This window comes from Periophthalmus magnuspinnatus, chromosome 10, assembly GCF_009829125.3.
Source record: "Periophthalmus magnuspinnatus isolate fPerMag1 chromosome 10, fPerMag1.2.pri, whole genome shotgun sequence".
Taxonomy (NCBI): Eukaryota; Metazoa; Chordata; class Actinopteri; order Gobiiformes; family Gobiidae; genus Periophthalmus; species Periophthalmus magnuspinnatus.
In genome coordinates, this window is record NC_047135.1 from 30,751,071 (window position 1) to 30,766,004 (window position 14,934).

At 39.4% G+C, this 14,934-nt stretch overlaps 2 protein-coding genes across 2 annotated transcripts in view; one reads left to right on the forward strand and one right to left on the reverse strand.

Annotated features, from left to right (window-relative positions):
- The first annotated feature begins 452 nt into the window (after nt 1–452).
- LOC117378147 (probable E3 SUMO-protein ligase RNF212) lies at nt 453–4,030 on the forward strand. The gene is made up of 12 exons (XM_055224625.1): nt 453–561; nt 815–876; nt 1,695–1,769; nt 1,849–1,905; nt 2,048–2,106; nt 2,176–2,235; nt 2,549–2,610; nt 2,688–2,745; nt 3,247–3,299; nt 3,521–3,589; nt 3,683–3,752; nt 3,898–4,030. The coding sequence occupies exons 1-12, from the start codon at nt 453–455 to the stop codon at nt 4,028–4,030; spliced, it is 867 nt and encodes a 288-aa protein (XP_055080600.1).
- Nucleotides 4,031–11,593: 7,563 nt separating this feature from the next.
- The window catches only part of fgfrl1a (fibroblast growth factor receptor like 1a), a 51,462-nt gene continuing 48,121 nt past the window's right edge, over nt 11,594–14,934 (reverse strand). The window contains exons 5-7 of the mRNA XM_033974189.2: nt 13,631–13,803; nt 13,378–13,558; nt 11,594–12,741 (exon numbers count right to left, since the gene is read on the reverse strand). Coding sequence (XP_033830080.1) covers nt 12,314–12,741; nt 13,378–13,558; nt 13,631–13,803 — 782 coding nt within the window. The 3' untranslated portion in view covers nt 11,594–12,313. The remainder of the gene's footprint in view (nt 12,742–13,377; nt 13,559–13,630; nt 13,804–14,934) is intronic.

Sequence of the window (14,934 nt, forward strand, 5' to 3'; positions counted from 1 at the left end):
AGCACAGAGGTGAAGCACAGAGGTGAAGCACATGGGTCATAGTAACAGGCGACGTCATGGTCGCGCCCGTTGGTGTCGTCAGTCAAAGGTTAAAGGGTAAAATAAGGTGAGTTAAAAATAAGCTAAAATAAGCAAAGATAAGCTAAGGTAAGTGATGTGATCCACTTCTGAATAAAACTGTGCTGACACAGTGAAAAGGATGAGTCCTGAACACACACACAAACACTGTGTGTGTTTTTAACTGTTAGCCAGTGTTAGCTAAAAGAAGCTCTAATAAATAAGAGCGAAGAACAAATCACTCCTGATTACTCCTGTTTGACGTTAAAAGAACAACTTACAACGCAGTTTACAAAATAAGTACAGTTAGATATGTGGGTAAAGTTACCTTCAGGATGAGGAGACTTTGTTCATGTATTTCAGAGACTTTTTATGTTTTTATTGCAGGTTTTCAAATGTCTTTCTGGATTTGTTGTAATTCCTGTTTCCATTCTCCTGGTTCTGACCGCAAACTCGCCCTAACGACATGTGGACATCTTATATGCAGTGTTTGTTTTCAGAAAGGTAAATATTATACACATATACTCATATAACAGAACTAACTGTCAACTGAGAAATAAAAAGTGTTTAACTTCAGTCTCTGTAAAACATGTGACCAAAGAGGGACCTCTATTGGACTTTTGGGGTTATTGCATCAGTAACTGTTCTTCACCTGGTTATAAAAAAGTTTTAATTGTTATTGACATAATTTTTTAGAAATTGTATGCACAATACTGCTGAATAGATTCTGATGTTGCAGAAATGTGCCTCTTTTTAGGTGCCCAAGGGATTTGTCAAATATGCAGCGCAAAATGCCAAGTATCTCCTCTGTCTGACAAAGTAAGAATCACATCATTACCTGTATTATCTTATTCTTCTTCTTTTGAGTGATTGAAACAACAAATTAAACAAGGTCAATGAAGTAACTTTTGCTCACGAATGTGGGAGGCAAAAAAATTCAAAAAACTAAACTATCTTATTTGCCCCTGAGAGTGCTTTTTTTCACAATGGCAAACAAACGTGCACACACACACACATATGTGTATTTACATATATATATATATATATATATATATATATATATATATATATAGATAGATAGATAGATAGATAGATAGATAGATAGATAGACGGCCATCATCGAGTCCATCCTCACCTCCTCCATCACTGTGTGGTTCGCTGGGGCCACTGCCAGGGACAGACAGAGACTGCAGCGCATTGTGCCTCTGCTGAGAAGGTGATTGGCTGCAGCCTTCCATCTCTACAGGACCTGTACGTCTCCAGGACTCGGGGGTGAGCAGGCCGTATAGCAGCTGACACTTCTCACCCTGGGATCAGAACCTCTCGTCATAACAACAGTTCTTCCCCCTCTGCCGTTTGTCACTTTATAATATTTGCACAAAACTGGACATTTTATAATACCGGTCACTTTAATAAGTCACGTTTGCACTGTTGTTCTAATGCTGCTGTTGGATATATTTTCTACCTATTAGTATTTTATTTTATTTTCTAAGCATATCTTTTTAACTTTGTGCATGCCCTTATTTGTATTTATTCAGTGTTTTTTATGTTGCACTTTATCACCGAAGTAAGTTCCTAGTTGGCAATAAAATGTCTTCTTCTGATTCTGATATGCATTCAAATCCATTATGTTTCAGAGCAGCTCTGAGGTGAAAGCGTTGTTTTCTGATATCAATTCTGTTGCCAGCAAGCACTTGACAGAAATCAGCAAGGTTATTGCCAATAATTATGCATCTAAATTAAAATGCTTTTGTTGCCTACTTATTATTTTATACTTCCCTTGTTTTGTAGGTAATTATGTTCCAAGCAAGACACCAAAAGAGATTACTAACATATTACCAGCAAAAGGTAAGTGTTTATTTAACCCAAATGTTTATATGTGTGTGTAAATACACATATGCATGTGTGTGTGTTGGGGGGTGCGTGCGTGTGTGTGCGTTTGTTTGTCATTGTGAAAATAGCACTATATAACATATTAATTTCATTTTAGAATGAAAAACTTGAACAGACTTTAGTCAAGATGAAACAAGAAATGCAACAAATGATGAAGTATGTTTATTCTTATCAGTTAACTATTATTTTACTTCTATAGAATAAACATTGTATTTGTTTTTAAAGGAAGCTAAATGAACAGAATGCCTACATCAAAAAGTTGGAAAACTCATTTCAACATCAAAGGTAAAGTTTTCACCTGACCAAGAGACTGCCCTAGTAAAAAAAAACATGGAACTAGAGGAAGTTACTAAAAATAGAAGCAGCTCCAGATGTTTAGTCTTGTCATACACTAGGTGTCACTCTTGGCCCACTTGACTCTTACTAAAATTAAGTAGAAAAGTGTTCCACTGTTTTAAGCAGGGGCTCCTCCTCTGTACAACACATTAAAGTACAAAAATAACACTACACAATACTATCACGTCTGTTATTTCTAAAGAGTATTTATGTTTATTCTTACTTTAGACTGATCACAATTTAAACTGTTGTCTTTTCTTAGTGCCAAAGCTGCAGTTGTTCAGAAGAACCACAGTTCTCAAACTCCCCATGGAAATCACCCTGGTAGCAATTCCTAAAAGAAAACATGATTATTGATTTGACTTTCTGTTAGTGATTGTTGCTGTTCTTATTATTCACAGTCATGCACATCCCCTTCAACTCTCCTTTGGCCTTTTCACGTCACTCATCTGGTAATTTGTGAGTAGAAAATATACTTTTGGATACTTTGATCACTTTGGTCACTTTTCTGTCTTGTCCGGTTCCTTGTTCCTTTTTGTGGCCCCTCTTGAGCCTCCTTCATGGCCCAGACCTCATAATAGTGAGAGTGTGTTGAAGGTATTGCACTGTACAAACAATCTTTATCCTGTGTTCAGCCCAGTATCTTATGTTAGCTTTAGCTGCTGTATAGCTTTGCCATGCCCTGGAGCTGTCTATACACACACCTGAAAAGCCAGGCTTTGCTTGGCTTTAGTGAGGAATCCCTATTAGGTTTCCTAGAAACAATTGACACTGTATCGATTTTATATTGCAAATATTGTTTTGGCCTCTGCGACTTCAGATATTCTAGTATAAGTACACATAATCACAAATGTATATATGTAGAGATATCTAGAAGTTCCAGGAACATAAAATATATAAAAAATATGTTTTATATCCTACAGTGTATTGCACATGACTTCTGTTTCGGTTTGTCAACAGGACTGAAAACATGGATGTGGATGAACCAAGTTTGTTCAGAAAAGTAAGTTATTATATTTACAAATAAATGTTGAAGCGGTGTGTTAGTGACTAGCGAAGCTGCTATATTCTGACTGGAGAATAAGTAAATAAAAGAAAACAAGCTGTGTCAGCTATTGTCCCATTGTTGCCATATTATATTACTATGCCAATATTATATAATATAAAACCCTGCAGTAGATTTATTTTCTGCAGTGGCAGATGTTTTCTGACAGAAAAACACAAATGTGAATACTGTTTTCATTTCAGCCAAGCAATGTTCCGAGACTGTCCTTAACCAGCCCTCCGCAGGATGGACGCATGGGTACGGGCATCTCTTTGTGTTGTATTACTAATGATATACTGACACAGTTTTATGCCATACAATGTTATCGCATTTCTTCTTTTTATTGCTTAGGAACAATACCCCGCAGAATCTCCAATCAAAACATGTTGGCCAACCATTCTACCAGCTCGGCCTCAGTCAGGTTTGTGGAACCTGACAAAATGCATCAATATATCATTTTTATAAATGCTTTTTTATTAATACTGTTTTTTTTTACAATAGCCCTTAAGAATATTGCTTTATGCTGGGTAAATATATTTAAAGCTCACAGTTATTGTCTTTTTCAGTCGTTTTCAGACAACACCAGTCACCCCTGAAATTTCATTTGGCAACAGCTCAGGATGGAAGTCCCCCATCTTCAAACCACCAATGAGCTTCAGGCATCCTTCTATGTCCTCTCTGGTTAACCTTCCTCCCTAACAACTGCACATTATTCAGCACCTTCTCTTTTTAATGATTTAGGACTAACCTTAACCTGTATTTGTGGAAATAAATGTTTATTTAATGCATACAATTTTATGTGTTTAATGTTATTTCACGGTTTGATTTGACTATTTTATATAACTTTTGTTTTCATTGTTATCCTGTCATTTGTGTTGATAAAGGCACAGCCCTAAGTTTCGTCAATCTTGTGGTAAACAGTTTCTGGGCAAACAATCAGTGCATTTTTACCCCACAGTTGTATCTAAAGGCTGCGAGTGTCTGTGTGAGAACCTGATATCAGCTGAAGTCATCGCGGCACAGGGCTCTTGTGCAGAGGCGGGTGGCAGGCCATCCTGATGTGTTCAGACAGGTAGATTCTCTTTTTGTCAAGCAGCCTTTTGCCTCTATTGTCCCCTGTTGTCAGCATGCTGAACTGTGTCTATTGAAAGAGGCTCAGGTGTGACTGTGTGTGTGTTCTGGGTGTGTGTTCTGGGGGAGTGCGGGTGAGGGGCTGGCATATTGTACAGAGCCACTAGGCCTGATCCTTCTTTGCGCTCCAACGGGATTTAAAGCTGTTTCCTGTTTTTGAAGCGTCCACTTAGAGAGAAATAGCTCCCTGGGGCAGACGAGGCTGTCATAGTGTCATACATTGAAAAGAAGAGGACTAAATTATAATAATGTCCAGTGAAAATTACCAAGGCGCACTGACTGCTTTGGTTGTGATTATGGAAACAGAGCAAACATTTCACAATAATCCACACTGAGCAGTCATTTCTATTGACTTTACCCCATGTACACTGACTTTCTGTCACACTCAGGCCACGGCATGGCTCCGGGCTGTACAAATGAGGCCTGCCACTTCATAGAGCTAAAGAAAACTATTCTGATGTCACTGGTAATTATTCAGCAGCGTGTTCCCACAGCTTGTCTGTACCCTCCCCAATCCTTAATTTTCCTTCTTCATCTCCATCTTATGTGTGTGTGTGTCTGTGTGTGTGCGTGTGTGTGTGCGTGTGCGTGTGTCTGTGTGTGTGCGTGTGTCGGTGTGTGTGCGTGTGTGTATTTTCCTTAATCTAATCCAGATTTTACACTTTGTCAGTCTTGTACCTTTGGAGCAGTAAGTGTAATCCCCTTTGGGCAAGACACGACACGAAGTAAATGATTTCACACCAGAGCTATTTGTCTTCTTTAGGAGAGCTGCAGGCTTCAAGTGGTGGTCTAGAGACTGTTACCAATGACCTTCTCAACTTTTTCTCTTAAACATGTAAATTAAGAGCACAAAAGCACATACAATAAAGCATAACTATTACAATGCAGGTTAAAACCAGCACATATCTGTAAATCTATTTTCAGTGTGTTAGTCATTAACCTAAAGTTGTGACCCCCACTGGGGCAATAAATCTTAGCAGTTTGAGCAGGTTTGCCTAATGACATTTCCATGTTGTTGGGAAGGAGATGTTAGCACAAAAGTGAGGAAGCACAATTAGTTGGTGTGTTGAGTGATTTAGTAACCAGTGGGAACAAAAATACAAGCAATAACTGACATTTTTGGCATCCTTGATGTTAAAACAAATTGGTGATCTTGGTAAGTAATTTGAAAACAAAAATGAAAACCACATTGCATTAGAACCACAGGGAGTCTAACAGATTTATAATATGACCGTAAAAATACAATGACTTAATCGGGGGAAAAAAACAATGTTATAAAAATTCTGGATGGGGGATGTTATGTCAAAAAGGATCTAAGTGTATTATTGTGTAAAACATAATTTGACTTGCATTTAAAAGTGCATTACGAAGAAGGTGACTTTTTTCTTGGCGGGGCTGCAACCTGCATGTGAGAGATGTTACCACGTAGTCTGGAATGTTCCACAATATCAAATTAAACTTGTCTATCTTGTATGTTTTCAGTTACACATTTTTATTAGTAAAAAATACATTGAATTGCATGCACTCTATCTGTGAGAGATATTGTTTCTCCACAGATCTGACCTGTAACTTGGCCTGGTGGCGGCACTTGCTTGTCTCCCTGAAATTTATGCCATAGTGTGGAGTCCGCCAAACAAAGCAATATTATCTCAAGCAGGTGGTGGACTCTCCAACATCAAACTTCTATATTTTGCACCTTTAAAGGTCCTATATTACACAAACTTGACTCTTTTGAGCATTTAGGCATGTCACAATGCTGTGTTTTGTTTCTTTCACACATGTCTGAGTAATTCTTTATTTGTCTATCTACATCTCCAAAGCTCAAAATGCTCTGTTGCACCTTGTGATGTCATGTAGTGGTAGTTTTAGCAAAGACTGGCAATTTTAGAGCAGAAATCATCCAAATACTCCTAGTGAAAGTGTCTGTCTGCAGGGTTTGTGTGTTAAACATGTGTGACTAAAACAAAACGCAACTCCAGGTCTGTTTGTCATAGCCCTTTAAATACTATCTCCACACTAGACATGTAAATCAGAATGTTCTACGTCTCATCCCTCCATACTACATCCTCATACCAGCAGTGTGCATTACTCAGTATCAGCAGAGGACTCATTGACATCTATATAGACTCTGTGGACACTGGCACCACAAAACAAACAATGCTCTTCCCATCTGCTACTTGTGTACAGAAGATGCCCGCAAACAGACAACCACATGGCGGCATCTTTAAAGCACAGGAAAAAGCTATGAATGAATGAATGGATAAGGGCGGTTCTGAGTCAAAGAGGAGCAGGTGAGCATGTGTGACAGGAACTCGTACTCTCCAAACACACAAAAGCATCCCACATGTGAAGGCAGGCCGGGGCGCTGGGCTTTGAAGAGGCTCGGCTCTCCCCATCTGTCCCATACTTGAGTGATGACAGTGGAAATACTCCCCCAATTCCTTATCAGCTCTTCTTCACCCAGACAAACATTTTACTACCTCCCTGACCAATTAGACTATAACTTTCTTCCTCTCCTCACTCTAGCGCACACACTTTGCAGGATGTAGGGGCAGAGAAAGACAACAACTAGATTAGTAAGCCTTTGTCACGGCTCTGTGGTAGACTTTAAAGGCCTTGGCATCCCTTTCTTTTTAAAAAGGAGTAGGTAAACATTTGCTTCAGCCCGATGCAGAAAGAGAGAGAGGGCGGACACAGGATGGAAGTCTCCTGTTTAGCCTGGTTTTGTGTTATTTTGTTTTCTTAGCTATAATGGCGGCTTTTGTGGCTACGCAGAGGATGAGCGGACCGGGATAGCTATGCAAACACAAGAGGGATTCATTGCCAACCAGGTGTTTCGGTCCATGCGTGCGATTCCTACATTTATTCTTTTCAAAAATGCATCTGTGCACACAAAACTCTATGCATCGCTATGTTGATCTATAGCTGCTCTTTTACCTAGTGCGTCAGGCTGGTTTGAGGTGGTGTTGCCTTGCCCAGGTGTGTGTGTGTGTGCTTTTGTGTGTTCTTTAGTGTGTGTATGTGTGAGAGAGAGAGCTCTTCATGGTCACTGACTCCATTCACCTGAGCAGGCTTTCACAGTCTAAAGCTAAATGCCAGTAAAAAGCCTCTTTGGACAGCTTCTCATTAACACCCACCACAGCTGCTGTTGACTCACGCCCAGGAATCTTCACTATAGGCACACCACAATCGGACTATACAATGAAAACATGTAGAAAGCAAAAAGTATGTGATGTTTTCTGATTTAAAGCCTCTTCGTGTTACTTTACAACCAAAAAAAGGACAAAAATAACATGTTTTGGGTTTTTTTCATTACTTTACTGCCCCAAAAAGCATGTTTCCGTACTGTGACTATGGGCTTGCATCTTCACAAATCCGACTCTTTGGTCTCTACTTGCTTGTCTCCATGGAAATGCTGTCTCTTACTATGATATTTCTATCTCCATTTAGTGGAATATGGTATTGTGCGGTTTTAACTTTCCATTAAGTCATCCATAAAGTTAGATGTTAGTTAGACGTTACTTTAAATTTAACGGGTTCTAACAAATTAAGATAAAACAAAATAATTTTAATTGATATGACGGGGTGTGGCATGTCCTGCTCTTCTCGCATGACTAACTCAGGTCCAGGTTGGGGCAGTGTGGAAACCTGCAATAGAGGAGGAGGAGGAGTAACATGAGTTTCAGAGTGATAGAAATTTAACATCTTTGTCATAGCGATTCAGTTTGAATGGTGAAAGGTACTCAAAATGGCATCTTCTCCTCTTTTTTAGTCTCTTTCTTCACAGTTTGCCCCCAGATTGTCGTCCTCCCATGCTGCTTCTGATCTTAAATCATTCACAAGAAAACACTGTTATACAAAGGAAAAACCTCATCTGCTGATAAGACTAGAATGAGAGATGAATGTCAAGGATGCAAACCACCAAGCCTGAAAGGTTACACATTTTGACTTTTTTTTTTTTTTTACAAGGCCAATTTCAGCTTCTTATCACATTCTAGCAAACCATAATCTTCCTCAGCATTCTTTTCAAGTATAATGAACTTATGTTTGTTTGTAGAAAGTAAAACTGAGCAGATACGTAGAGAACCAGTGGGATCCGGGTCTTTGTAAATCCCTGTTGCAGGTCAGAGCTATTGAGGTCTGATGGTTTTGCAATCATTTCAAAATGGCAGAAGCCTGGGAGTAATTCAGCCTCTGAATCTTTGCTTGAAATCACTTTGACCTTCTTGTCCATCAAAGTGCTGTGTGCAATTTAGCTTTGTACTGTAGCAGAGCTCAGATCTAACCCACATTTCATATACATGTAAGCTGAAACGTTCTGTTATGTGCTCTAGATGGGGCGCATTTTAGAGGGTGGACACATGTAGAGCCTTAGATACACACACATGACTAACTTTCTCATTCACTGTAGGTCACTAATTGAACTAAAAGTGCATGTCCACGGAACTTACAGACCAGAAAAATTTATAAAATAAAGCTTTTTTTTTCCCCACTGAAAATAAATTAAAATAATTGGACGAATAATAAATAAAAATAAAATTAGCATGTGTCCTTGCGAGCAGGCTTGTATCTCCACAAACCTGGCTCTTACGTGGCCTGGAGTAGGGCCTGAAACTGCTTGTCTCCATGAAAAATTGTGTTTCTTTGATTATAATCATCCACAGTATGGCATAAAACTTCCCCATGGAGAATGTATTGACAAAGGACACTCAACTTTTGGGGGGGTTGTGGCTGGAGGGACTCTACACATCTGCACTGAGCTTATGCCAGAAAACTGTGATGCAGGCAGAAAACGTCATGATGAGTTGACCTGACTTGAATTTGAAATGAGAGCTTATCAGGACACCGAAGACTCATAGCCTGACCTTTTGTCACCTCAACCCCCGAAGATGCCTCATGCTCCTTTTTCTTTCATCATCTTTTTCGTCCAATAAGTCAGAGAGATAGAAAGCAGGCCTTCACACCCTGCATCTGCACGCAACGCATGTCCATCTGTCAACTCCCCACACAGAAACGCTGACAGACAAAATACTGCTCTTACGATCGAAGGGCTACAACTATTTAGAGCAGGACGTACACCTAAAGGAATCCCACAGAAATACTCGGTTTGGTAAAGTATTCATAATCGAGGACAACACAGATAAAAGAGCACAGTTGTAACGTTTTTAATGGCACCAGTAACAAGATTACACTTGAGAGAAACCAAATTATAACCTAAATGACAATAGACTGTACAAGATTGTCAAAACAAAGATTAAATTGATAAACTTTTGTATATTTAGCACGTATAAATACAGTATATTACATTGACATGGTATTTGTTACATAGCTTACATTCTGACTATAAAACAACATGAACACATGCAGTATAATGCCCAAGTATATGAAACAATAAATTAGACACACATTGTACATTTGTTTGAAAATAATATGGGCTAATGGTGCTAAAGCTAATAGTATGGTCCAAAACACTCATAGGCTTCTATGAACTACTCTACTCTCACACCATGTTCATACTAGTGGTAACAGAAGTGCACAAACCTGTCGAAACAGTCTGTGAATGGCAGTCCTTCAGCTTTAACACACAAACTGGTTTTACACATGAAATGAATGAACGAGAGAAAGATCTGTACAAGGAAAACAGTGGCATAAACTGGAATTTGAAACAAACCCAAATATTAAAACAGAGGAACATATTCCAGCTGCTGTGAACAGATGTTTCTGACAAAATACATGAAGACAAGACAACTGTTTATACTGCAGAGTGTTATAGTAAGTGTCCATAGACAGATAAGGACAGAACGTAGGTTACTGTTGGTTTCTCTTGTCAGTGATGGATTAGTTGTCAGTAACTTATTCCACAAACATTTTCTGCAAGATAGTACTAGGAAAAGTTGCAGCTCAGGGAATTTCCAATAGTTTTTTTTCAATAATGATGATTTACTTTCTAAAACAAAGGTAAAATCTAACTGTTTTTTGAGAGGAAACAAGACTGAAAATTGTACAAATCCAGTTTAAAACACACATGGCATTAAGTTTTTTTTGATAGGATTGTCATAAAAAATAGGTATTACTTGAAATAATGATGGTACAAACACATTGTAACATTACAGCTATGGAAACATGTAGCGCAGATGTACATTTCAACAACATAACCTATGACCTCACCAAGCACATTTACACATCCTAGTGCTTACATCTCTGGACACAGTCAACACGTCTTCTATACGGAGTGTTTAATGCTAAACAGCTGAGGCCGTAATCTTATCTTGGCATATTGTTTTACACAGTTATTAAATAGTGGTCGGACCTATGAGCGCACACAGGAAAGTCCACATGGACACCTGGGGAACTGCGAAAGAGAAAGTCCGGAGTCACAAAGAAGTTTTGACACGAGTTGAGAGCAACGACAGGAAGGAAATACAAAGAGAACTGGAAAAAACAAACGAGCAAAGCACAACAAGCTACTGTACTGAGGTATGCTATTTACAATAAAAAATAATAGTTCTGTACATTTATTACATTGGTAAAAATCATTTGGCACCTTGAAATGTGAAGATTTAACAAAATGATGGCATGGGAATACATATGTAATAAAATATATCTGTATGCATGTTCTTATATAACAATACTGTTTGTTTTAATTGGGCGTGCCACGGTTTTAAAATAGGAAATGTAAAAACACTAAGTAAGCCATACATCTGAATCTTGCACACTTTCTTCTTTCATATAAGGGACCATAAACATTTCCTGGCCTATATAGAAAAAGCAGGTACAATGTGAGCAGCACCAGAGGGCTTTACGTCCCATCTTTATGTTACAAAGTTAAAGATGAAGTCTCCCTTAAATCTCTGAATAGATGAGTAGAAATATGTGAACGATCCAAAAACAATCTGTAAAATCTGGAAGCAATTGTTTCCGAGGCACCGTATTCACCGCTGCACGGTCCCTTTGCGCTCCGGGCTGAGGAGGTTAAGCGGCTGCCGCAAGGTGAGAACGTGTACTCCTCAAATGTCCAGAATCCTATGTACTCACGTCAGCTCAGACATGCCACCTCCAAAAAAGACTACCACTCAGTCAGTTCGCTCAACATGGTGGTAATGATGGGAAATTGTAAAAAAAAAAAAAAAAAAAAAAAAAAAATTGGGGTAAAATTGAAATGATTTTGTTTCTGCTTTTGAAATGAATCTGCTAAGGGAGCGCTGACTCTCCCCTGCTCAGTAACTCATTCTGACATCTCTTCTTTTTTTCCACCCAGCGTCCGTGTAGCAGCTGTACAGAACGGCTGTTGGCCCTCGTCTCTTTCTGGGTGTAGATTTAGTGAAGCCCGTCTTGTTCTGTGGTTCTTATGGCTCGGGTTAGAAGTCCGCCTGAGATATGCACTCTGAAATTAAGTTATTACATTACACGTGTTATACAGCTCTTTGCTCCTTAAAAATGAGCCAAGATGAAACTGCAGAGTAGAGGTGCTATAATTAAAATCCGATATATACACGAGCAACTGCATTTGAAGAGTTGTAGAGTCACAGTTAGTCCTTTTGCGGATTCTGAGGGCTTATGGTGGCTTTTTGTGTACCACGAATGAATGAATTGCTACGTTAATAAGTTTGTTGTTACTTTGAGCTTGGTATGAAAATGGAAAGTTGCTTGAAATAAGTCTTTGTACTGTATTTGTACATTCTTCATTGCTGGGTAAAAGTTCCATAAGTGGCTGCAGCACATTGAGGACATATTGTGTGTTCCCTTATCTCTCCATACACTGTAGAAATGTGGTTATCGTTTTGCTTTTTGGCAGTTTGTTGTGAGTCTGTACAAGTTGAAAATGGCACATCTTGCTCGCCTTCCGTGCTGCTAACACTGGTAGTGAATGTGCTGGTGTTGATGCACTTTTCCGTCCACGTGCGAGTGTGTGTGCGTGTGTATGTCTGTGTAAATTTTTGGGTAGACCTTGGGAGCTAACCCCGTGCCTCCCTGTGTAAGGAGCAGCTGCTGATGAGCGATGTAATCCTCATATGACACGCAGTCTTTATCCCCATTGGCCGGCTGAGTCGGGAGGGTGGGACACGGCCGGTCTCGGTTGGAGGCGGGTAGGCGCTGGGCAGCGGGGAGAGCGGAGGAGGAAGAAGAAGAGGAAGAGGAGCAGGTGCGTTTGGATTGGCAGAACCACAGGAGAGCGGTGCCCAGGATGAAGGCCACACCTGCTGGGATCCCAATGATAACGGGCAATGGCAGACCCTGGGACGTGGCAGTGGTCACAGGAGTCATGGGAGGCTTCACATCTGAGGGACATAAATAAAGGGTTTTAGGGACGTTTAAGGGGAACAGTTACCCCTGTTTCATATGTATGTTCAAATATGACGTGGTGCTGTCATGAAGCAGTTTACACACATAATACTCAACAACTGCTTAGAAAGGTTTTGTGAAATACACTGGCTATTGAACTTGCAGAAAGTACAAAAACTTCCAAAATTCTACAATACATAATCCTGTCAAAAACTACAACAGATAAATAGCAGAATGAAACACTAGTAGTTAGTTTGGATTTATAGTGACTCATAAAATGTATTTATTCATCCAGCTCAAATCTCATAGTACAGAAAAATAACAAAACCGTACCCACTAGTACAAAGAAAAAGTACCCACGGTGAATACTGACCCCCATGAATTTCATATTGTAATGATCTGACAGGCTCTAGTGCGTTGAGACTGCTGTTTTGCTGTTGTTTTGCTTTTGTTTTGGCATGGGTTACGGCCTAGAGTAGCCCTTGTGTTCAGAAAATAAGCCACCAGAAGAAATTTGGCTACACCAGAATGCTACAATATATTGAACTTATGATTAGTCAATATAGTAATTATCGTGACACACCTAATGATTCATGCTGCATTTTTGTAACTCTGTTTTAATGTGGTCTCACCTGGCAGCACGGTCAGGTAGGCACTCCTGAAGCTGTAGCCCATTGTATTAGCACCCAGGCAAATGTACATGCCAGCATCTTCTTCTTTGGCTCTGGTTATGAGCAGCTTGTTCAAATAGGAGCCATCAGGACGGGACCACACCTCCCCAGTGGGCAGCACCACAAAGCGATGATCTCCAACCTTGTGTTTTGGACAAACTCAGGTTAGAAAGGGACCAGTGACCAAAGGAGAATGTGAGTGTGGATCACGTACCTCTATAGTGGAGTTGAACTTGTTCTCGTCACCAGGCTCGACTCTTTTAAGCCACTGGATGACTGGTTTGACGTCACTGCGCACCTTACACTGGAAGGAGGTCGTACCGCCATAGTCCACAGTGGTGTTTACGGGATGGGTACCGGTTAGGATGGGTTTGGAGTTGGTGCGCTCTGCAAGTATAAAATATTCAAATAAATACTTACGTTAAATGTCAGAGTTTTCTTAAATTCTTCAAAATTCCTCAATTATGTCATACCACAAATCTTGATATTTTGTTGATGATGATAAGATTAGATACGAAAATAAAGGGCCCATATTTCTCTATGTTCTGATCTGTTATAATAATGTTTCCTCATCACAAACAGACCTGGAGTTGTGTTTTGTTTCATTCACTCATGTTTAACACACAAAGCATCTGCGAGTTCCTCTCTCAAGCAGAAAACATGAAATAATTTCAGCCCTGGAATTTCAAATCTCTACTAAACAAAAGGTAAACGGTAGTTGTTAACTTTAAAACTACTGATTCATGACATCACAAGGTGGAACAGAGCATTTTGAGCTTTGGAGATGTTACAGACTAATAATAAAGACTAACTCCATGTTTTTGAAGAGGTAGCAGCTTTATAACACGACCTCAAGCTCACAAGAGTCAGTTTCACATAATATAGGAGCTTTAATATTGTGACTGAAAATGCTGGATCTGTGGTTTTCTGGTGGACCATGTTGCTAGCTCCAAAGTGAAACATATGTAAAGTCATATGCACATCTGAACAAAGATACTATTCTCCTTTCTCTTCAGGCTCTATATGTCTGAGCACCTGTACTTAAATGTAGACCAGATGTGGTGAACACAGTCATAGTCTTTCTTGCTTTATGCAGCTACGCACTAAATCACCAATGCCTCAAATACGCTTTAGCAGCCTTCCAATACAACCTAATATATTTAAAAAACACTCACAACTCATCATTGAACACATTCTGGTCTTAGCAAAAAAAATTCAAACAACATCTTTTTCAGAATCTAACCACAACTGGCTCAACAACAAAAGTCTGACAGAGCATTCCTTCCACTCCTGACTGAGGTTCACTGACAGAAAGAGTGATCAATAAATGCCACTCAGGGGGAACACTGACTAATTTTAAACTTACAATGGCTACCTTGAGCAACTCATTAAATAACACTTGGTGAAAATAGGAAATAGTTTAATGAGAACAACTATTTCTGTAGTGTTGTATTACAAAATACACTGACCAGATTTTCCAGAGCATAATGAAATCAAAGCCTGATATCTGGCAGCAAA

Coding starts and splice junctions, on each gene's coding strand:
- LOC117378147 (XM_055224625.1), top strand. CDS start 453: ATGTCTTTCTGGATTTGTTGTAATTCCTGTTTCCATTCTCCTGGTTCT. Junction 1,906..2,047: donor TAACATATTACCAGCAAAAG/GTAAGTGTTTAT, acceptor ATTTCATTTTAG/AATGAAAAACTTGAACAGAC. Junction 3,590..3,682: donor TCCGCAGGATGGACGCATGG/GTACGGGCATCT, acceptor TTTATTGCTTAG/GAACAATACCCCGCAGAATC.